Source organism: Chinchilla lanigera, unplaced genomic scaffold, assembly GCF_000276665.1.
Source record: "Chinchilla lanigera isolate Chin_1 unplaced genomic scaffold, ChiLan1.0 scaffold00104, whole genome shotgun sequence".
NCBI lineage: Eukaryota > Metazoa > Chordata > Mammalia > Rodentia > Chinchillidae > Chinchilla > Chinchilla lanigera.
Window position 1 is genome coordinate 5214602 of NW_004955505.1, and position 23423 is coordinate 5238024.

The 23423-nt window shown below is 43.9% G+C and overlaps 1 protein-coding gene across 1 annotated transcript in view; it reads left to right on the plus strand.

Moving 5' to 3' along the window:
* Window positions 1-23423, plus strand: part of Tmtc1 (transmembrane and tetratricopeptide repeat containing 1) — a 253886-nt gene that overhangs the window by 13702 nt on the left and 216761 nt on the right. The window contains exon 4 of the mRNA XM_013505922.1: window positions 12581-12758. Within this exon, the coding sequence (XP_013361376.1) occupies window positions 12581-12758 (178 nt within the window). The remainder of the gene's footprint in view (window positions 1-12580; window positions 12759-23423) is intronic.

Sequence of the window (23423 nt, forward strand, 5' to 3'; positions counted from 1 at the left end):
CGCACCTCCCGGCCTCGCCACGCCTCGGCCCCGCGCCTGGACTCGGGGGTGCGAGCGAGGGGACGCGGGCGCCGGGGTCCCGGGGTCCCGGCGGAGAGAGTTTTTCTTTTACAACCCTGAGTCATGATTCAGCGTTTCTGTGTTAGCCCAGACGGGGAAGCCGAGCGCCGCCGGGCCCTGCGGGGTGGGTGGGCATTCGCCGAATTCCCGAGCGGCTGCCTCCGGGGCAGAGCCGGGCGCGGGTCCGCGCTGCCTGCTGCACGCCCAAGGCGTGCGCCGCGTTAAACCCCTCACTGCACCGGCAGAGCTGGGCAGGGCAAGCGGGCTCGGGTTTATCCGCGGTGTAATCTTCCCCAGGGGTGTAGGAGAGGCCCGGGGTTATGGCAGTGAGTGTTTGAGGAGGGGTCGGCTGTCGGCTGGGCTGGTACCTGACGGGTGGCTCCTGACTTAGAGAGGGAAACCATGGCAATTGGCACCGCTGCGGGGAACTTGGACTGGATTCTTCTCCTTAAAGTTTAATGTTCGAAAGGGTGAGAAAATGACGCATTCGACTCTGTATATAAACATTTGTCCTCTTGAACAGACCTACAACTTCTAACTTTGCTTTCCAAGTGTTTCTTAATGACACTTTAGGCAACATAGATATAAATGTCTCACATCTAGATGGACCCGAATTTTCATTTATTCCATGAGGGTTGATGAAGGTGTGGAGGTTCACAGCGTGAAGTATGCTGGACTTAACGCGGCCTCAGGCACCATCCTGGTCCTTCCTCCCAGCATTTTCCCTTTGAAAGGTCGGGACTGTTGCTGGAGGGCGGGAAGACTGTTTCCAGGCCTTGATTCAGGAGGATTTTAAGTTCGTCACAGAGATGGCAGCGACCCAGGAGAGAGGCGTGGAGAGGGGAGGAGGGGAGGTCCGTGATGAAGTGGAAAGTTAGGGTATTGGTAGAGGAGGGGCAGCAAGCTCTTCAACACTTGTAAAACGCACCTGGGCATCTGAAAGGCATTGCTGTTTTGATTGAACTAGCTGTGAAGGATCAGCTCTTTATTTATTTATTTTTCTTTGATACGGGTGGGTTCCGACCCACCTGTCCTCAAGAATGCGCGAGGAAGGGCTAAATCTGGTCTGGTAACTGTCCAGTATGCACCAAGTATTTGACTAGACACTTTACATGGCTACATCTTTACGACTTTTATTTGAAGTAGTTGAAAACAATTCAGGTGCCCCTTTAAACTTGTGCAGTCCATTTGAACTGTATCTTAAATGATGCTTGATTGAGCAAAATCCTTGGAAACTTCAGACCCACTGCAGAATGTTTTTGAGGGAATTGTACATTCCTGTACAGTTGTGAGGGATGGTATAGAAACCCCATGCGCCCCTTATTCATTTTCTAGTAATGGTTACATTTTGCATAACTCTAGTATAGTATTACAACCAGGAAACTGATATTGATACAGGCTACTCCTGCTTTTATTCAGATTTCACTGGTTTTACACGCACACTCTTTATGACCTTGGTAAGTGTGTATTTAGTTCTATGCAGTGTTATCGCATGTGGATTTCTGCGACTAGCACATGGTCAAGAGATGGAACAGTTCCCTCTCAAGGATACCTCCTGCTTCCCTATCACACCTATCCATAACCCCCACACTAATCCATAACAAACGTGGACTCTCTGTCTCTGTAACTTTATCATTTTAGTGTTATATGAGTGAAATCATGTAGTGTGTAATATATTGAGATTGGCTTTATTCCTTCAGCATGTATCTGGAGTTTCATTACCTATTCATTGTATGAATAGTTTGTTCCTTTTTATTGCTCAGTAATATTCTGCTGTATGGATATACCACAGTGTGCTTGACCAGTCACTGTGTTACAGATTATCTGGGTTGCTTCCAGTTTATGGCTATTAAAAAAAGCTACTATAAACATTTAGTTGCTTGTACATTTCTATTTCTTCAAGGAAAATGCCTAGAAATGCCCCACCCCTTTTTATTTTCTTTATTTTTGATACAGGTTCTTACTAAGTTGCCCAGGCTGCCCTTAGACTTGTGATCCCCCTGTTCTAGTATTGGGAATTACATGCATGTGCTGCCATCCCCCACTGTTGCTGCTCTTTATTATAGCCATTCTGGCAGTTGTGTGGTGGTACCACACTACATTTAGTTTTGTTTCCTTAGTGGCTAATGATGTTGAACATCTTATGTGTTGATTTGCCCTCTGTATAGTCTCTTTGTTGAATGTGACTTGGTGCCATTTGTCTATTTTTTTAGTGGATTTTTTAAAATGTTGAGTTTTGAAGATTTTTTGCCTAAGTACATGTCCTTTATCAAGTATGTGGCTGACCACTTTTTTCCATTTTGTAGCTTATAATTTTGTTCTCCTACCATGGTCTTTCTCAGTATAAAACTCAAACTTTATTAAAAGTAAGTTTATCATCTTTGATTCATTGGATGTATGTCACAAGTACTGCGAGCTAGACTCTCCTCCTTTAGGAGTAAGTGTAATTGACAGGATAATGCTTTGGCTGTAAGGTGCTTTGTATGTGTACTAATAGGCAGTAAAGGTGCTTGCTCATGTAGGAAGGTGCTAATCATGATTCTTCTCACATAGGAAATGAGCCAAAGTTGGAAAGAGGAAATAGGTTATCCAGAGCATCTACTTTTTACCAGTTTGGGGGGTACAGGTTAGTGAAAGATGAAGACAGTTCACCAGAATGTGGTTTGTGCTACTTCAGTGTAGCTAAGTTGGAATTATGTTCTCTAGAGTTCCTTTTCCAGGAACACCCTGCTGCCTTTGGGCATTTTCTGTGGAAGGTGGAAGCGCAGTGGCTGTGATCACACTCAGGTCGTTGCAGTCCGTACAGATTGTCGCAGAGTCCTGGCTGCCTTGCAGGGGGAGTGCAGCAGCTGAGCGTGGCTCCTACACTTTCCCCGGAGCTGTCTTCAGCTGCCTGCGGCGCTGGTGCAGGTATGTTGGGCTCTGCAGGAGAAGAGAGCCAGAGGTTTTGCAAGCCATTCTCACATTTGGTTGAGCTTCAGAGGCAGCTAGAAACCAGTGTGTGTCCCCACTCCTCCTGTGGGGTCCAGCTCATCCCACTTTTGGAGTGGCTGCCCTGCTGGCCCGAGTCTTCGGGTGCAGACACTGCCGACTGAATAGGAGCTCGAACCAGCTCCCACCACTGCTCCCACCATCAGCGCTCCACATCAGATCCTATTCTTCTGGATCATTCCTGGTGGTTCTGTTTTCCTGGCCAAGCCCTAAGTGATAAAAATGAAGTGTTCCTTCAAGTACATTTAGAATTCTGATGAATTTCTATTTCTAATCAAACCTTACATTCATTCTTTGCAGAAGATTGTGTCCAAGGGCATGCAGGAATATTTTTAGATCATAGTAGAGCAGAATCAAAACATCTATGAAAACTTAATCTGCAGCAGTAACCTTTTTTGCTTTGCTGCTTTATTCCTGACTGGCCATGACCTGTTTGCAGGTCTGAATTCTGGAGGAAAGCGTCAAGCTACACTGTAGACAAAATTGATGCAGAGCCAGACCCCTTGATTCCCAGAATTGCCCCTTTTTCAAATGGTTCTGGCTGATTTAAAAGGTACTTAGGTTTTTAATTTGATCCTCCCCCTTTGCTCTTGGGAAGAACCTCCTGCAGAATTGTCAGCAGTGCCTTCCCATGCAGTAAGCCCGTGAGGTTGGCTTCATAAGGAAGCACCAAGGAGTTTTTGATGTTAAAAACAGAGAAACAAAGGTAAATTAAAGGATCTTATACTTACGATTCTCCTTCCATACTTAGGGTATTAGATCATAGTTTGCTGAAAGTTTTACTTTATTGAAGGCTTTTTGGTGGTAATATAAACCATAGGAGAGAAGTGGGTGGTTTAAAATGTCAGAGCTAAAAAATAGAATATCTTAATATATGCAGCTGTAAGAATTTGCAGTGCTTTACTGTTTGATTTTGAGTTTCTTTGCAGTAGTTCGCATCTTTTAGTCATGAGCAGTGTGCCAACCATGAAAATAAAGCACTAGCCTCCATCTCCACACTAAGAGAAATAATGGAGTGTTGCTTTTGGCTCTGTCCCTTTTGATTTGACCTCTGTGGGGTGTCACTTCACTTTGCAACAGCTGTGGTGCTCCAAGGCCAGTGAGTTTGTTAGGTCTGTTGCATGAGACCCGGAAGATGGTCTAGGGCGTGACCAAGTTGTCCAACACACTCAGTCATGGAAGCGGCCAAGGTAAACAGAATTGGAAGAATTGGAAGCAGTAAGGGTTTTATAGAGAAGAATGAAAACAAAAAAGCCTTTGAGAATTTTATTCCAAAGTCGGGTTAACATGGACACCGCAGGGAAGGAGGCTGTGGTCAGTGCCTGGTAGGGGGTGCTGTAGACAAAAGATAAGCCTAGACAAGTCTGCTAGGAGGGATGGAGAAAGAGGGATATATTTTTGGGTCATTGGGGTTTTTATAAATGAGTTCCTGAGTGAAGGCTTGGAAGTCACCTTCTAAAGCGTCTATTTTTTATCAACAAATGTCTTCTTTTGGAGTTACATTCTTGTATTTCCAGACTTTAAATATATAAGCATTCCACTTAAAAAAGACGTGGGAGGAATGTTTGATCAGGGGGAGGAATGTCAGTGTTACATTTCCCAATGGGGATTCTGTCCCGCAGAGCACTCAGATCTGGCTGTGGCTCCCTCTCGCCTCTGGGCTGTTCGTCTGGAGCCCTCGTTCCTGGACAGGGCAGGCCGTGGCTGTGGGGCTTTGCACATGTGGTTTCTTCTTGGCGGGACGTGTGGATGGCCAGTTCTGCCCCACTGTCACTGCAGCTTGGAGGCCTGCCCTGGCCACCTGCTCTGAAGAGCAAACGCTCCTTCATGGGCCGCTTCACGTCTCATCTCATTTGCCTTCGTGCCCCTTGTTCCTGTCTGGCACCATTTTCTGCCATTGGCTTTAATGGTCCCTCATGATATCGTGAGCTGTACCAGGTATATCTCTAGTGCCTGGAACTCTGTGGGCCTGTGAAGCGGGGCTCAGAAATTGCTGTCCAAATAAAGATCGGCATTTTATTGTCAATTCAAAAGAGAACTAAAACCAAGTGAATAAATCATTTTTGTGAATGTGGAACTCTTTTAGGTACACGTTTCCCTATTTTACCTTTTTTATTCCTTTCAAGGAGAGAAGTAGAGATTAACAACTTCCCTGGGCACGTGCAGAGGTGTTCCGTTAGGTCCTGCTTAGTGGGCGATTACAGACAGCTTTGATTCTTGCAGGGATGATCCTGGCTCTCTAATGCAACCTGCTGGGACTGTCACTTCGAGAGGATGAGAATCTGCAGCACTGTGGGATCTTCCTGCCTCGGGTGGCATTAAAGCATAAATGGTTGTTGAATGCTTGCCGCAGAGTTCAAATCTAGAGATAACACCTTTACCTTTGAGACAAAACACAGAATTAAAGGGGTTCAGTTTGTATCCTGCTCCCAGGAACCTAAAATTCATCCTGCCAGTGCCCTGCTTTCTATAAGGACTGGCTTTTTTTGGGTAAGAAAGGTAGATACGAAATATTATTTTTTTGTTGGATCAAATGCAATTCCAGGGTCTCAAACTACTTGATCAAAAAAATTAACTGAATATGACTTCAATAAAGAATTTGTCTGGTTTCTGTCTTGGGTTCCTGGCAGGGAGCTCTAAGACGCAAGTGATAAGAATTTTTCTGTTGTTCGTGGTGGACTTCTGGGTCTGCTCTACCCGAGTTCTTGCTAAGGAGGAGGTGACTCATGGTACATCCCAAATGGTTTTGGCATGGGGAAGAGCCATGCTGGAGGACCAGTCCTGACTAGAGAGTGGGGAATTGGAGCCTTAGGAGATCAGCAGCACCTCCCAGCATTCTGAGAAGGAAGGGGGCTGGGGATTGGGTTCCATCACGTAGCCAGAGATGCAGTCAGGCCTCCACAATGAAGCCCCAATAACATATGACCCCAAAGGAGCCTGAGCCTCTGGGAGGGGCGCGTCCTGAAGACACAAGGCATTTGTCTCTAGGAGTCTCCCGCACGTTGTGCCGTGAGTCTCTTCTGTTGGCTGGTCCTGATTTGTGTCCTGTGTAATCAAACTGTCGTAATAAGTGCAGTGATTTCCTTAATTTTGTGAATCATTCTCGTAATTACAGAACTGACAGCTGCGAGAAGCCCAGGTTCTGTAGCCCGTTGAGCAGAGGTGCAGGTGGCTTAGGGGTCCCAAACTTGTGGCTCGTGTCTGAAATGTGGGGGGTCTGGTGGAGTCTGTTGCCCTTTACCCGTCATCTCTCCACGAGCCCTGGGTCATCACTGTACTGTACCTATTCCCTATCAGGTGCTCACTTTTAAAAGGAAAAAAATTGCTAACAGTTGGCAGGTAGTTATAATTATAACCAAGATACAATACGAATGCTAGCGTTTGCAAATAATTTGGTTTGCAAACAAATTGTTTAGTAAAATTTTGCTCCCATTTGCAAACTCTGCATCAGGTGACAGACATGACCATGGCCATCTTCCCTGCATAAATATAAATGCAGCTGTCTTCCCCCAAAATCACAAAACAAATTAAGTTCGTGAATTGAGGTGCCACTGTATTTGATGGTGCTCTGTTATAATTATTTGCTGATTTTCTTCTGAGGGTGTTCTGGGATCTGCTGTCTTTCAGAAATAGCCACTGATCTTCCTAACCTTAAGTTTTCTCACTTTTTATGGAGTCATACACTGAGTTCCAAGGAGACATTGATGCCAATACCTCCTGCCTCCCAAAGGGGCAGCTTCCTCCTAGCAGGGGCGGATGCCGTGCGCTGAGCTCAGATCCAATCTGTGAATTTTGCCTTTGCCTCCGAATGCTGTTCTCCCCTCGGTACTGTTGTTTGCATTGGTGCCTGTGAATTACATTGTTTGCTACTTTAGATGTATTAGGTGATGATGATTTGCTGATTTATTTCTGGTACTGGAGGGAATACAGAAGAAGAGCAACCAAAATGATTGAGGGCCGAAGGGATTTGCTTTAGAGGAAAAACCAAGCAGAACCAGATGTTGTTATTTATTGGTTGAATGATCTGAGAAGACTATGGAAACCACTTACAAGCACTTGAGAGCTATCATGATAGCAAGAGGTGGGGAAGAAGAGAGATGAACAGCAGTGGGGGAGACAGGAGAACGTGCTGTGTGTCTGTGGAAACCCACCAGGGCAGTGCTGGAGAGAGTATCATTTGAGATATCAGAAGCAGATGAAAGAAGGTGCGGTTAGTTTTCTCTTGTCCCTGGCTTGTAGTTCTTGTTGGAAAAGAGTGTATGTGGTACTGCCGCTGAACAAACAGAGTTTTCTGGTAAGCTTGCTCTGCAGCCGTCTTTGAGACTGTGTCTCACTGTTCTGAGAATCACCTGCCTTCAGTACCCTGGTGCTTGGGCTGGATCTTGGGCTCCAGTTCGGATCGTGCGTAGCACATCTCAGGTGGACTCAGGAGTCAGCAGCTGTCGCTGGTGTGCCAGGTGATGCCAAAGCTTAGGAACTGCTGGGACTCCTCAGAGGCCTGTGTTTAGTAGGGCTGAGGCGCCGTGAATCTGCTGGCAGAACTGACAGGGAGAAGCTCCCTGTGCTGGCAGCGTTGGGAGGTGGTTAGCCTGAGCTGCCTGCACCCACTGTCTGCTTCTCCCCGACCTTCTGCTCCCCAGAGGGCCTGGTGACTGAGGGCAGAGGCTGACAGGAGCACCCAGCTTAGAGAAGCCCCACAGCCCAGGCCAACGTGTGGGGGGCTCTGATGTCAGTGGGGTAATGGGGTTCTGGGGGCCCCAAGGCCAGGCGGCAGAGCTTCACTGCCGAAGACAGGGTGGGTGCATCTCCGTGATGGTTGCAGTGGTAATCAGGGCTGCGGTGGTAATCAGGGTGTTTCGGCCCCAGCCATCTTGGGTGCCCTAGGAACAGGAAGATGACAGGTTTAGCTGCCTCTGACCCAGTGTCCAGACCTGAGCACCCACCAGTCTCTGCCCAAGGAGAAACCTCCAGTGCATCCTTGTCTAAACCAGAGCTATTTTCAGAAAAGGAAATGAGGAGGGCGCTGGACTGTGTCTCAAGCCTCTGGCAGTGAGGGAGGAGGCAGAGAGCTCCAGGCCCTTCGTGCTCTGCGCGCTGCTGCTTTGGTGCAGGATCTGTGACCCTCTGACCTTCCTGCAAATGACTTGGCTGTCCTGGAAAACAGCTCCTCTGATTGCCAGAGCTGCCGCCCAGTTTTCCGGGCGGTTTTACTAGAAGGCAGAGGAGTTCAGATGGCAAAGGGGCGATTTGTGTTTGTTTATATTTGCCAAACTCTGGAAAGTTTTCAGGGGGTCAGAGATGTCTTGTTATGATAATTTCTTTAAAAATGTTTTATTTCCTACTGCTTGGTTGAGGCATTTTTTAAAGGCTAAACTAAATAAAATGGAAGACTCCTGGGTTTAAAGGGAAAGCGCTTTTCCTACGCCCAACGGCACGTGAATTCATTTGCTGTTCAGTGAGTGTGCATTGAGAAGCTACCGAGTGCTGAGCTCGGTGAATACACGCCAGGAAGAGATTGGCTTCTCGCAGGCTGGGCAAGCACTGCCCCGACCTTGGAGGTTGGTTGCCTGTGAGCCGCAGAAGACAAGCGAGTGCTGCTGCGGAGTTTCATGAGGGCGACTGCGGCCTGGGCCGTGTGGAGAGGGCGTGTGGAGAGGGCATCGGCGTGGTCCTCGCGCTTCTGCCAAGCCCTGGGCTGGTGTAAATGCTGAACTGGTTACTGGCTTGTGTTTCTTCTCTCCCTGAGCTGCCGTCGGCTAGTACTTCGTGTAGTAACACCGGAAAACTCACATGCTGCAAGGTAGGCAGATAAAGCACTGAGCTGGGTGCCGGGTTAGAGGCTTCAACATGGTGCATTCTCCTCCTCAGAAGTATACTTTCTTCACTTTTCTACCCACACTCATTTTGATTCTTTCCATTTACCGTATGTGATCTTAATAGAAGCCCAAGAAACACTCCGCTCACCTCTTCACTAAGAGAAAAACACTTGTATATCAGGGTAAATGCACAGCCTCGGGTTCAGAACATAGGCACCCGGCTCAGACTGGCACCTTGTGAACCCTCGACCTCAGAGTGGACAGCCCAGCATTTCCATGGAGCCATGGAGGCCCAGAGTTGCCAAGTCTCCTGGTATTGCAAGCAGAACTAGAAATTTTTATATAAAATCAAGTTTTTTTTTCATTTTTAAATTGGTGAATTAGAAAAATGGCACAAAGGTGAAACTAACTTACAGGCTAAACCTTGCCTGTTTGTGATGATGAGACTGGATCTTACTTTCCCCTTGCAGATCTGCTTGGAGTATATACGTTGCTTCAGTGTATCTTTTGTTCATTTCTGTGCTTATTCATGGAAACACCTATTGCGTGACACCGTGCCGGGACACTGTGCTGGATGCTGGGGTACAACTGTAAATGTGGCGCAGTCTTCCACCTGGGAGCCGGGGACAGTCTTGTTTGCCTTTCTCTAGGCTGAGCATCCCTGTTTCCCAGACCTTCTTGGCGAGGCCTCATTTCAGGAGCCTGGCTGGAAGTGTTCTCGAGTTCAGGAGCACCCTGGGGCCAGCTGTGCCTGGGACACCGCCTGCCTTGGTCTCCGATCCACAGCTGAGTGGGCTGTGTCCCCGTGAGTCCCTGCTCTTGAGTCCCTGCCTGTAGAGTCCGCCGCTCTTCACTGTCTGCCAGATGACCTCTGGTCTTCAGTCTCCCTGTGCTGGGCGCGCTTGGGGAGGCCGCCGTGTCTTCTCTGTCTGCCTGAGCGCAGCCCTGTTCCCTGACCCATGCTAGGTTCTCAGCTGACCCTGTGGGAGAGATGGAAGTGGAAGACAGTTGGACTCCTTCAGTGCAGTTCCTGTCACGGGCTGTTGCCTTGGTTTGTTTTAGTAGCAAGGACATATAAACTCTTTGACTTGAGTGCAACTAAAGATCTCTTTACAGTTTTGATGTAAGTTGAAAGTGTTTTATTCTGTTTTATATGCTGAAATGGTTATTCTTTTCACTGTTCTTACAATTAATAATTTCAGCTGCACATGGTGGTGCATGCCTGTAATCCCAGCACCCTAAGGAGGCTGAGGCAGGAGGATTGTAAGTTTGAGCCCCGCCTGGGCAACCTCTTAGTGAGACCCTGCTCCACATAAAAAGTGACAAAGGGCTGAGTATGTAGTTCAGTATGAAGGTTCTGGGTTCAATACCCAGTATTGGGCAAAAAATAAAAAAGTCAGCCATTTATAGTCTGACTCTCAATCAGTCTTGCAGCACATTAACTTCTGTTCCCAGATACAGGTATTTCTAATCTTGATAAGCATGCACTCTATAAGTTTCATTTAAGTCTTTGATAAAAATATTGGGAAGACCAGAGATAAAAGCCGCACGCTGTGACATACACTGGAGGTCTCAGTTCAAGACGACATTGATTTATTATTCACCACTCTTTGCTTTGTGTAGCTACAAATCTGTCTTAAGCTATCTTGTATGCAGGGAGATTTCAAGAGATAGTGACAAATGCCTTTGTTAAAATAAAGATGTGATGCATCTATCACATCCCTTTCCTGTTAAATTATGAGGCTCATCAGTTGGCCCCTCTTTTTGTGAATCCATATTAGCTCCCAGAATCAGAGATTCTTTTTCTGTTCTCACAAATAGGCTATGCCCCTAAAATTTTGATAGCATTTTGTCTCAAGCTAACTTATCTGTAGTTTGAAGAATTCACTTTCCATCTTTTTAGACCTTGCAGCTTTTATAATTAATATGATGAGATACATTCTTGTACATACACGCACACAAAATCTTTGAGCACTCTTTCTGGTTATTTCTTTATGGAAAGTTCCCAGAAGCGGACTTCTCAGTCAAAGGGTACGTACTTTTAAATCTCTGTTGCACATTGCCAATCAAAGACCTTCCGGTGTGGACACCTAGCACCTGCGTGGGAGATTGCTGGTTTTCTCTCGTTGTCACTGATGCGGTCCTGAAAGCTCAGCCCGTTGGAGTGTAGACAGTGGCGCTCAACCCCAGGCGCGCTCTTAGGGAACTGCACGCAGGTTCTGTGAGAACCGTGGTTGGTCTCTGGCTTCTTCAGGCTCCCCAGTCTTGAGCTTTCTGGTTTCCTGAAACTTGGCTGTACCTGCACATCTTGTCCTGGAGTGTGAGGCTGTTCTCCCTGCTTGGCTGCACTGGTCCATTCCTGAGTTCAGCAGCTGTCTTCCCTTCCGCGGGTTACTGCTCCCCCCACCGCCACTCCTATGTTAAGGGTGGATGCCGGCTGGGGCGAACTTGCACCAGCGCCTGGAGTTGGATCCTACACAACAGTCCATTCTCTTAAGCTTAGTTTTGGACTGTGACTATTTCAGTGGGAGTGGGAATGGATTCTTGTACCCACACAAAATTTGAGATGTTTAAAATTCTGTGGGTTAAAGTTGACCATGAATTAAGTCAAGTATTTCAAATATGCACGTGTCATTTCTAAAGTTGACTTTTACGTTCTTGTTTGTTTTGGCAAAGAGGAGTTGTTTCTGTAAGAAAAACAAATCAAGCCCATGAGAATAAGGACCTACCGTGATGATCTGGTAAAACAGGCTAGAGTCCTATGGTTATGGTCTGGTAAAACAGGTTAGAGTAAGTAGACCAGGGTCCGGACAACTGCAGGCACTACCCCTCAGGGTGCACATGCTCATGCTCTCCCAAAGAACTATCCCCTGGCCAGTGCATTTTCTGGGACCCCACAGACTCAGTTGGGGGACATTATGTCCTATTAATAAATGAGGGCAACTTCAGCTCTCTCTGTGTTTTGCATTTCTGTCTCTTGCAAATTTTTTTTATTCTGTTAAACAGCAATTCCCTTTCTTTTGGTGGATCTCTTTCAGTTTCTTTGTGATAGCCTTAACAGTCAGATTCTGAGATCTGTGGGAATTTGTATTAAACATTTTACACACATTCTGAAACGCTGTGGTTTTACTCGTCTTGTTATTTCTGCTGCCCCTGGTAATGGCATGCGGCATCCTAAAAATCCCTACGTGAGCTGGTAGTTGGGTGGTGCTTCCAGAGCATGAATCCGAAGCGTGGCTCCTGGTGGAAGCACCTTGGTGAGGTTCGTGCCTGGTTTGTCCCTCTGTGGGCACCGTCACAGTCTCCTGGTCCTGTTCGTCTCCAGGGGCGCGGCTCTGCGGTCCACAGCACTTTGGACTTGGCTGGGAGCACTCAGCTGCTGAGGAGGGGCTGCAGTAAAAGCAAGGATATTATGCAGGTGTCTGCTTGAGCTATGGATAGAGGGAAAACAGACTCAGCTCCTGCTTGCCTGCTTTCTCAGTGTGACCGAGTTCCTGAAATAATACTGTACATTATGTATGCATTGATTTCTGCAGACAGGACAATTCTGAGATAAGAAAAAAGTGGTGCTTACTCAAATATAAAATAATCCACTGTTGGGAGTCATTTAGAAATAATTATATAGCTTATCTTTTTAAGTGAGTGTTCCTTCTGCTTTCCTTCTGCTTGTAGCTACTCCTGGCTCTAATTTTTTCCTCGTTACTTTTGTACAGGCTCAACATACTGTTGACGGGCATGGACCCGTTCTACTTTCACGTAGTGAACATGATCCTTCACTGCCTGGTGACGCTCGTGCTGATGTACACCTGTGACCGCGCCGTCTTCAGGAGCCCGGGGCTTGCCTTTGTGACGGCCTTGCTGTTCGCTGTGCACCCTGTCCACACCGAGGCGGTGAGTGTCACGAGCTTGGTGAAGTGACTGCCGAACTGGCTGTGTTTTTCAGCTATGTTGATCTTTTGTCCCTTTCAGAATCACATCAACTCAGAGCTCTACTTGATGACTTTTCTTTTTGAATGCTCAGATTGGCTTGCTTGCACCCCTAGGATGTAACTGCTTTTCTGAGTAGCATTGCTGTTATTACAGGTAATAATGAATAGTCATAGTCCTTTTTATTTTGAGAAAATTTAAATCCTAGTGTGTCTTTAAGGAGGGGCCTTTTGAGATGGTTGTCAGACTGTCATTGTTCCTGCTCTCCATTGATACTTTACCTGTTCTCATTCTGTTTTATATTTATAGTGTGTGTAATGCAGAACTCTAAGTGCTTGGGGAGGACTGGGAAGAGTTAGATTGATACTGTATACAGTAGTGATAGAGTACTTACAAATTGTTTTCCAGGTTACTCAGTAAGAAGTATAGTTCTTTCATGGAGATGAAAATTTATTTAGAAAGTTGGTGCCCATGGGCTCTTGTTCACATATTAACAATTATGCATCAGATAAGATGGTGTTGTCAGTCTAGTTTGTTTTCACATCTTAGCAATACGGCTTATTTTATGTGCATTGCTAGAGTAGGTGGAGACTTCCTAGGGCGTGCAGGGCCTCATAGAGTGTGTTGGGAGGCCACCTTCGTGCACTGAGAGAAGGGCTTCGTATTGCTCCCGTCTTGTATGCGAAAAATATAGCATGGTGTTAGACATATGGGATGGTGGCCTGTGTTGGCATTCTGGACTCAGAAGTGAAATAGTTGTCATAGGGATACATATAGTGTGATTGTTTAAACTGACCCAAGAAGTCCGATTTGACTAATTGCTTTGATTATGAGGATTGGCTTTTCCAGTTAAATTATATCATGGTTATTTTCCACCAACAGAATTCTAAATCTCTAAGGCCAAGGTATTGACAGTACTCCTGTGTGTATAGACATATTATATCCATAGTAGAGAAATTGATTGATAAAAGCAAATTATTTTATAAAAGCATTACCTTGTTAAGGTAGTTTTGCCAGCTCTTCCTGAGACTGGATAAGCTGCATCTGAGTTGAAGAGTGTGAACATAAGTTATGGTAGTAACATTCCTTTGGTAACTCTTGGTAAAGCCTTCTTGCTCTACTCAAAACCGTGAATGGCTCAGGTACCTAATGATGGATGTGTTTAACTTCTTTTCTTCTGACCAAATTTAAGGAGGATCTGATTGATTTGTTAGCTGTCAGATCATTGAACTATTGTATAAGATGATAGATCACTATGTGAAATTGCTGAGGACCTTGGAGATAAAGCATTAAGTTGTTGCTTTAACACAGATATTCTTCATTAATGTGAACAGTCTGTGAAGACAAAAGCTGAGAATAGAATGGATGCTGTGTGAAATCATGTCATTCTAGAAAAGGTAAGATTCAGCTGTATATAACTGAACTTACTGAAAAGAAACGCACTACACTTACATGCTATTAAGATGGACATTTTTATATTTAATAACCATTTTTCTACTTTAGTCATGATGTACTGATCAATTGTGAATTAATAATTGGAATAGTTATACAAAATTAAAAATTTAACACAGGCTTATGATCATTGGAAATTTTATAAATAAAATAATTTCAGGAGTAGGGATCTTGCCTAGCATGCTCGAGACCCAGCGTTCCATGCCTAGCACGACACCCACCAAAAAATTAATTATATCTGTACTTTTCTTACCAGGAGGTAATACAATAAATAAATTATTTTAAGGCATAACTACGTAATACATTAAGAAAAAATGCTGAGGGGGAAATAAATAGAAGTACAAGTTGAAGACAAAAGCGAATACAGTGTCTACCACTTAATGAAGAACCTGTCTGTGTAAGTGGGGATAAAGTGCTCCAGGTTTCTGTGGTCTTCAGATTCCCCCGGGTACATTTAAAACAGTGATACCGTGGCCTTATTGTAAAACATTAGTATTTACAACACATGGGAAGCTAGATCTTTTCGGGTATTTGAAATTACGATGACAAGCTGAGTACAGTCACACACACCTGTAACCCTGGCTCTCTAGGAGGCTGAGGTAAGAGGACTGCAAGTTTGAGCCCAGCCTGGGTAACTTAGCGACTCAGTGAGATGCTGTCTCAAAATTTAAAAATAATTTAAAAAATAAAATAATTTAAAAATAGGGTGGGGGGCTGGGGATGTGCTTAGTGGGAAGGCCGTGGGTTCAATCCCCAGTAATGCACAGCCCAGTATATACGATAACAATTTTAAATATGATGCCTAAGTGTCTAATTTTCTTTTTGGAAATAATATGAAGAAAATAACCAAGTGCTGGTATTCTTATGTAGAACATGTTTTTGTTTTTGTTTTGTTTTTTTTTTTTTTTTTTTGGTTTTTCTCCGGTACCGGGAACCGAACTCACGACCTTGCGCTTGCTAGGCAGGCGCTTTTTCCCAGAGAGCTAAATCCCCAGCCCCTTATGTAGAACGTGTGATACTGGGTCAGTGATACTTTAATTTCAGGTCATTAACGATCTAAACTTAGAGCGTTTGAGGGACAGTTATTGTAGGAAAGAGCGGATAGATAGGGCAACAACAGTTTTATTCATTGATGCAGGGATGGAGTGCATACAACAGGTAGCTTTGGGCTTGTGGTCATGAGCCAATAGCACTTAGATTAGATTCTAAGAGAAGTGGTAAATCCTGTTAGCAAAAAGACCTTCAGCCAAGGGTTTCAACAGGCTTTTGCACTAATCAGGGAAAAAATCCATAGTAACATTATTAGAGGGGCAAAGGAGTCTGGGAGCTAGACATTTATTTGGGAAAGGTGTTTATATTTGCAAGAAGACAGGCCCCATATAAGAAGGGTGTGAAGAAATTTGATTTGCAAAACAATTTACCTTACAAAGTGAAATAGAGAGATTGCTATTTAATTATGTATTTCAGTTCAGGTTTCTGAGGAGGACAGGGAAATAGAAAAAGAGATATACTTTATAGAAGATAGGGTGCTCAGATACTGAAACACACACACACACACACACACACACACACACACACAGTGTGATAGGGGAGGGAGTTCCTGAGAAGTAGCTCTCCTTTGTTAAATAAGAACAAAAATAGGACCATAAGTTATGTCAGGAGGGAGAATTTAATTTGAGGGGTTAAGATCTGGTTTAAAAACACTGATATGATTTTGTATGGACGTATTGATAGGATTAGATCCTTGCTTTATTACTTATACAGTGGGCAAGTAGTTACTGGGCACATGCTTGGTGCAGAGCCTTCTACAGGTGCTAAGGAAATACATGGTTGGATAGTGGGGTCCCTCCCACAGTTTCTCACAAGCTTATGAAAAACTAAAGAAAAGGAGACCCGTAAATCAATTCAAGACAAAGCCATGTGTTACAGTAACACAAGAACCCTCTAGGGGGTTCTAGAGAAATAGTATTTTCACTTTAAATAGATAGGGACAAATTCATCCATTTACTCAATCTTTCAACAAATATTTGAAAGCGTAAAGTACAGTGGTCTATAGAATATCACTCTGTAGGGCAGCAGCAATAAATAAGGTAAACCCAGACTGACCTAAGTTTTTGAGAGTCTTTGAAAGGTTTCTAAACATTGTATTCCTTGGATAAGGGCTACTCGGCCTGTTTTGAACTCCATCCACTTCAGTCCACTGATGTTTTTTCAATGTTTGGATGTTGGTTAGAGACTCCAGTTCCCAGGTTAAATCATTCCTTGGTGGATGGAGACCTGCTGTCTTTTCTCATTGCTGAGACAAAATACCTGACACCCACAGTTAAAGGAGCAAAGATTTATTTTAGCTCACAGTTTATAGAGGTTTCAGTCCATAGTCAGCTGGCTCCAAGGCAGGGTGGCATGGCAGAGGAGAAACAGCCCATGGAATGGTGGGCAGGAAGCAGCAAGCAGCGAGCAGCAAGCAGCGAGTCTGCCTTACCCTTTTATGTCTTCCAGGCTGTAAGCCTTTTGGGTGGTGCCATCCACACTCAGGGTCTTCAGTAAATCCATTCAACCACACCCAGGACCATGCTAGTTCCAGTCAGTGGACTAATTTAGTACTCACCATTACACACTCTGGATCCAGCCAGCTCTGAAAGACCCCACCTGTGAGTACATGGGGCTTTGAGGGGACATCTTGACACAAGCCGTAACACCTGCAGTGTAAATCCAAAACACATGCTGTGCTTTTGCAGATATATTTTTTTACTTACCTTCCATGATTGACCAGTTGCTTCAAATTTTTTTTTTCTTGTAGAATTGGATATTTGACTAGGAGCCTGACATGTGTTAGGCAGTCACTCTATCATTGAGCTGTACCCCAGCCCTTTTTAGCTTTTGAGACAAGGTTTTGTCAGTTTATGGATGCTGCCCATGACCTAGTAATCCTCCTATCTAGACCTGAGTAGCTGGGACTGCAGGTATACAACACTGCATTGGGTGCTTTTTCATTTTCTAGTGTGGTACAGTTAGTTCAGTTTGCACTGTCATTGAGCCGAGTCCAGCTGGTGCAAATTTAACATTCCATCTCTGCTTCCAGTGCCCCTTTCTTTTCTTTTTTATTTTAGAGAAAAAACACTAAAAATGGTACAAAATTTCAAACAAAGAGAGTAACAAATAGTATATTGTTTATTGTTATCTTCAAAGTAGTTATGATATAAGCATGAAAAATTGATCAGACAATATAAGCACAAACCTTTTTCAATGAACTAATAGAAATTAGTATAGCTATCTATTTTAACATATGTGTATATATATATATATATATATATATATATATATATATATATATCTTTTACTTTTCTTTCTTTTCTTCTTTCCCCCATCCCAGTTTCTTTTTCCTTTTGAACAGTTTCTTCCAATTTCTCAATATCTATTGTACATTTTGTCTCTTGTTTTACTCTTTCAACTTCTTATGCTAGGGAGGAAATACGATGTTCATATATGTGAGACTGATTTTTTTCACTTATGAGTATGTTCTTAAGTTGCATCCATTGACGTATAAGTCTCAAGTTTATCCCTCTTTATAGCTGAGTAGTACTCCATTGCATAAAATAACACATCTTTTTATCTATTCCTCTGTAGATGGGCATTTGGGTTGTTTCCAAAGTTTAGCTATTACAAATTGTGCTGCTGTTAACTTAGGTGCATGTATATCACTGTGGTGATATTTTTAATTTTTCTGGGAAAATACCCAGAAGGGGAATAGCTGGATCAAATGGGATCTCTAGTCCTAGTTTTTTTGAGGACTCTCCACACTGATTTCCACTGTGGTTGTACCAGTCTACATTCCCACCAACAGTGGAGAAGGCTTCCTTTTGCCCCAGCCCCTCCAGCATTTGTTATGGGTTGATTTCTTGATGGCAGCCACTTTTTCTGGAGTGAGATGAAATCTCAGTGTTTTTTTTGCATCTCTCAAATGACCAGTGATATTGAACATTTTTTCATGTATTTATTTGCTGTCTGTAGTTTTTCATCTGAGAAGTGTGTATTCATCTCAGATGCCCATTTTTGGATTGGGTCTTTAAATTTGGGGGGGTCTGATGTTTTTCAGGTTTTTTTTTTGGTACTGGGAACTGAACTCAGGACCTTGTGCTTGCCAGGCAGGTGCTGTGCCACTGAGCTATATGCACAGCCCTCAATACTTCATATGTACTACATATTCTAGATATGAGTCCTTTGTCTGAGGGACTGTTGGCTAAATTTTTTTCTACTCTGTGAGTTGTCTTTTCACTCTATTGGTGATTTCTTTTGATGTGTAAAAACTTTTTAATAAAGTGAGATCCCAGTTGTTGATTCTTTGGAGTATTTCCCTTGCAGTTTGGGTTTTGTTCATGAACTCTCTGCCTACATCTATGTCTTCAAGATCTCTGCCTATTTTCTCTTTCAGTAGATTCAGTGTTTCTGTTTTAATATTTAGATCTTTGATCCATTTTGACTTTAATTTCTTTCTTTCTTTTTCTGACTTTAATTTAGTACATGGTGATAGACATGGGTCTAGTTTTAGTTCTCAGCATGCAGAGAGCCAGTTTTTCTATCATAATTTATTAAAGAGGCTATCTTTCTTCTAGTGAACATGTTTGGCCCTTTTGTCAAAGATAAGGTGGCTTAGTGTGTTTAGGGTCGTGTCTGCATCTTCTCTTGTGTTCCACTGATTCACAAGTCTGTTTTCTTGCCAATACCTTGTTGATTTTATCACAGTAACTTTTTAGTATAATTTCAGGTCTGGGATTGTGACGCCCTCTGCATTGCCTTTGTTGTCCAGAAGTGCTTTGGCTAATCCAGGTCTCTTCTGGTTCCAAATGAATTTTAGGAATGTTTTCTCTAGTTCCATGAGGTATGCTAACGGTATTTTGATTGGGATTGCATTAAATCTGTACAAGAAGTTTGGGAGTATGGCCATTTTCACTATGTTGGTTCTTCCTATCTATGAGCAAGGAATATCTTTCCATTTTCTGATATCTTCTTCAATCTTCTTTTTCAGAATACTGTAATTTTCACTGTATAGATCTTTTACTTCCCTTGTTAGATGGATTTGGAAGTATTTCATTTTTTTGGATGTTATTGTGAAGGACATTCTGTCCTCTCCTCTATTCAGTCTGTTGCATATACTTTCAATGGAGGTTTTAATTGCTTTGATTTCTGTGTGGATCTGTTTCATGGATTCCATTTCTTTCCTATGTTGAGTAGTTTTTGTTTCCATCATTTTTCTAAGCTTATCTATTCTTTTATCTGTATCTTCTTGATGTCTTTGATTTTAAGCATCATTTCTTTGTACCTGAGAGATTATTTTCTCTATAGCCTTTTCTGCACTTTACTTCTGTTGGTATCATTTCAGAAAGTTGCAGTGTGTGACTTTCAATTTCTTCTATCTCATTGTGCTCTTGACTTGTCCTGGATGGGCTGGGGGTCTGGGGTTGCATTTTGCTTCTGTGTCTTGTCACTGTCTATTTTCTCTTTTTTAAATTTTATTTTGTTTTCCATGTTGATGCTTGCCGACATCTTATTATAGATAACTTTATTAGTAGTATTGAGACTTCTGCAGGGGATGTCTGTTCTTCAGGGTTGTCCTCTGCATGTATGTGATTTTTTATAGCTATCCCAAGAATCTGCCTGCCCAGTTTGTAAAGGATGCAAAGTTACTATTTGGCTCAGCACTCAATCCTGTGATACTGGCTTGTGGTGATGGTAGTGACCCCATAGAATCACAGTGTTAACCTACAGGGGAGAAAAACTGATTATAACATGTATGACATCCTGGCTAAAATAGTACAGTTAGTAATACAATAGTTTCAAGTACAGCTTAGCTACTGACAAACTATGGTAACCATTAACCTGCTACCTCCAACTACCGGAGCAAACTATAAAGTTATATAATGGCATATACCATGGTCTTGTATGTAGTAATTTTTCCCTTAGTGGAGTGATTTTACCCTTTTGTGGGAGGCTTAAGATGGGAGGTTAAGAGGCTTAAGAGTGGAGGTTTAAGATGGGTCTGGGACAGGATAAAGTGATTAGTGAGGTCACATATAGTAGAGTCAAAGGTAGAGGTCAAAGGACGATCACATCACCCAAGTTTTGGGAAACTGGAGAACACAGGAGATAAAGAATGAAATAGAATGTGAAGGAGCAATCAGAAAGGGAAGAGATGATCTTTACTCACCTGAAAGTTTAAATGCAAAAAATACTTGAGGAAAGAGAGAAAGGTCAATAGAAGAAAATGAAAAAGATAGGTAAAAAACCTAAACAGTAAAAAAAAAAGGAAGAAAAAGAATGGGAACAGAAAAGAAGGAAGGAAAGAAGGAAAGAAAGAAAAAGGAAGGAAAGAAGAAAAAAGTAGACTCAAGAAGGAGAGGAGAGAAAAGAAAAAAAAATGCAAAACCAAAAATAACCACAAAACACAAGACAAAACAATGTGGCATCCAACCAGACAGGAAAAGGACAGCCAGTCAGACACAAGGGAGACTAAAAGCAGTGAAATACCTCTGGTGATTTCAGTTCTGTGATAGCGTCCCTGTCTGATCCCAGAAATGTGCTGTGTACTCCAGCCACATTTGTCATGGGAATTGTGCTGGGTTGGAGCTGATCTCGGCCTCTGGACGTGGGGTCTGGGGTGGGTCTTCTGCTGGTGGAGTTCTCCGGAGCCCAGCTGCTTGGTCCTCGCTGCTTGAGACACTTCAGACACGTTGCTAGCCTTGCTGATTGCACTGCGCTCCGGGACCGGCTGTCCTCGGTGTTGTGGGTTCCGGTTGGTCCGCTTGCCGCCCCTTTCTTTTCTAGGCTCCGTGTTCTTTGTTACTGTCAGCAGCGCCTTCCAGAAACACTGTGTATCATCAGACCTCTGTCCTTGCCACTCTTCTGTCCTCCGGCTTGGAGTGCATTCTGATTCCTCTCCTGGCGTAGACACCGCAGTCCCCATTTTGAGCTTCCTGAAATCCTCACTCTCTGTGCTTTAAGCCTCAGATTGCAAAGCCAGTCCTCCCATCCAGCCTCCCCAGCTTGTGCATGTGACTTCTTAGTAGCATATTAATACCTCTCCTGACTCCATTGGACATTAAAGTCCCTCCAGTTGGCACGGTGCCTGGCCAACGGGGCATTTGGAACATTTGTGTTAAGTAGGATAAAACACAATTGCTAATCGTGGTGCCGTGGACCGAAGGAATCAGAGGCAGTGGCTGCTCTAGCCACATAGCAGACGGTGACGGACACCCAAACCGTCATCCCGAAGGCCTTAGCTCAGCCGGGATACAGGGCGCGCTTAGTGGTTTGGACTGGCAAGGGTGCCTGCTGGTTACCGCTGGCATTTCAGCGCCTCCCCTGGGCTTCTCTTCTAAGGAGCACACCATTCTTCCTGTCTTGATGCATCCAGCCTGCATGTACTGCTGCTGTGTCTTCAGACTGGCTGCAGCTTGAGAAGCAGGGCTTTCGGATGCCTTCGGTGCATTAGTTATGCTTGCCCGGCTTGTGATTGCCTCATCCCCCTTGCTACACTCAGTGTCAGCTTGTGTGTCTTGCCCTCGGCAGAGCAGTTGTGCTGTGATGAGCGCAGCTCTGGGCCCAGGTTCTAGGCTTTATCCCAAGACTCCGTGGTGGGCTTGCTATGTCCTCCATTTAACCTTCGCAGGCCTTGCTGTGATGCTGAGATGCTGAGCTGCAGGCTCAAGGAGGCTGAGGCACCGACTGAGCAGGTCTGGCCTTTACTGGGACCTGTGTGCGATGGTCGCTCGACAGACCTTGAGTCTGAGCTATGTGTGTGTGCACACTGCTGTGATCCCCGCTGTCAGAGCCTCCCTGGCTGGCCCTCAGATTCCTTGGAGACTAACCAGTTGGTGAGCAGTGTGTGGTCCCCAGCGCCACATTAATAAAAGCTTTCAGCTCTGGGCTGCCTGTGTGATCCACTGGCCAGGTCCTGCTTTTTCTTGGTGTTGGACCAGAATTCTTTTCAGTATGTGACTTGCTGTCAGTATGCATAAACATTCTTGGATTATTTTTTAGTAAGATTCTTAACTGTTACGTTAGACTGTCTAATAAGTGAAATTAAGATATCGTGGATGTCATTTTAGCATGTAAAGATGGTTTTAATAAGCCACACAGGAACACTTGTGTCACTGTTGTGAGCTCCACCCTCTTTGAAAGGGAAAGGAAGAAAGCAGTCGCACGAGCATTCTCCAGAAGGGCTCTTGTTTGTGTCCTTGCTTTAGAGACAACCATCACAGTCACACCAAAACCAGATCTAGGAGATAAGGGATGACAAAGTCCCAGTTAGATGGCAGAGGAGCCTGCCGGGAAGCCTTGGTCGTCTGCTCCGGGGATTTGTGCTTGGGACGGGCACTATGCCCTCACTGCTGTGAAGCCTGCTGGCTGTGGGAAGATGTGTGCGCGTCTGTTTCTCAGGAAATTATTTTCTACTGTTGTTGATTGATTCTCCAGTGCACTGGGGATCATGGGTTCTGTGTGATTGGGGTGCTGCTGATTTCTCTGCCCCAAATGATAACCTTCCCTTGGAGCCGTATCTCATCCAGCTCTTTTGGGGCCTCCTCTTGGAAGCATTTGAAAAACTCATCCCTTTTTTCTTTACAGCTTTCCTTTGATTTTAATGATGGGAAATGCATGTATATCTTACATAGCAAGCTAATACAAAGACTTACAAAGAGTGGTCTGTCTCACACCCTACTTCCAGTTCAGGCCCTGCTGAAGTAACACATCTTTAAAATAATTTCAGACTTTAAAAATACACAGAATGACTGTTCTTTCTCAAACTCACTAATTTTGAACATTTTGGAACATGTCGTTCTTCCTCTTTCTCTTTCTGTGTAAAAACACAAGCATTTGGGAGTGGGCTGCATATTCTGTATCTCACTACACATTAACGATTCAGTCCTGTGAAACAGAGAGCATCACTGCGTTTTTTTTTAGTCTTCTTTAGTTTGGAATAGCAGCGAATCTTTGCTGTCTTTCTATAATTCACATATTTTAATATAATTTAGACTTTATGTTAAATTATATATAATATAAGGTATTTATATTTATGATTGCAACACATAAATGTATAGTGTGCAATTATATAAATATATATTATGTGAATATATAATATATAATTTATAACATATATAGTCAGCATATATGCAAATTTAT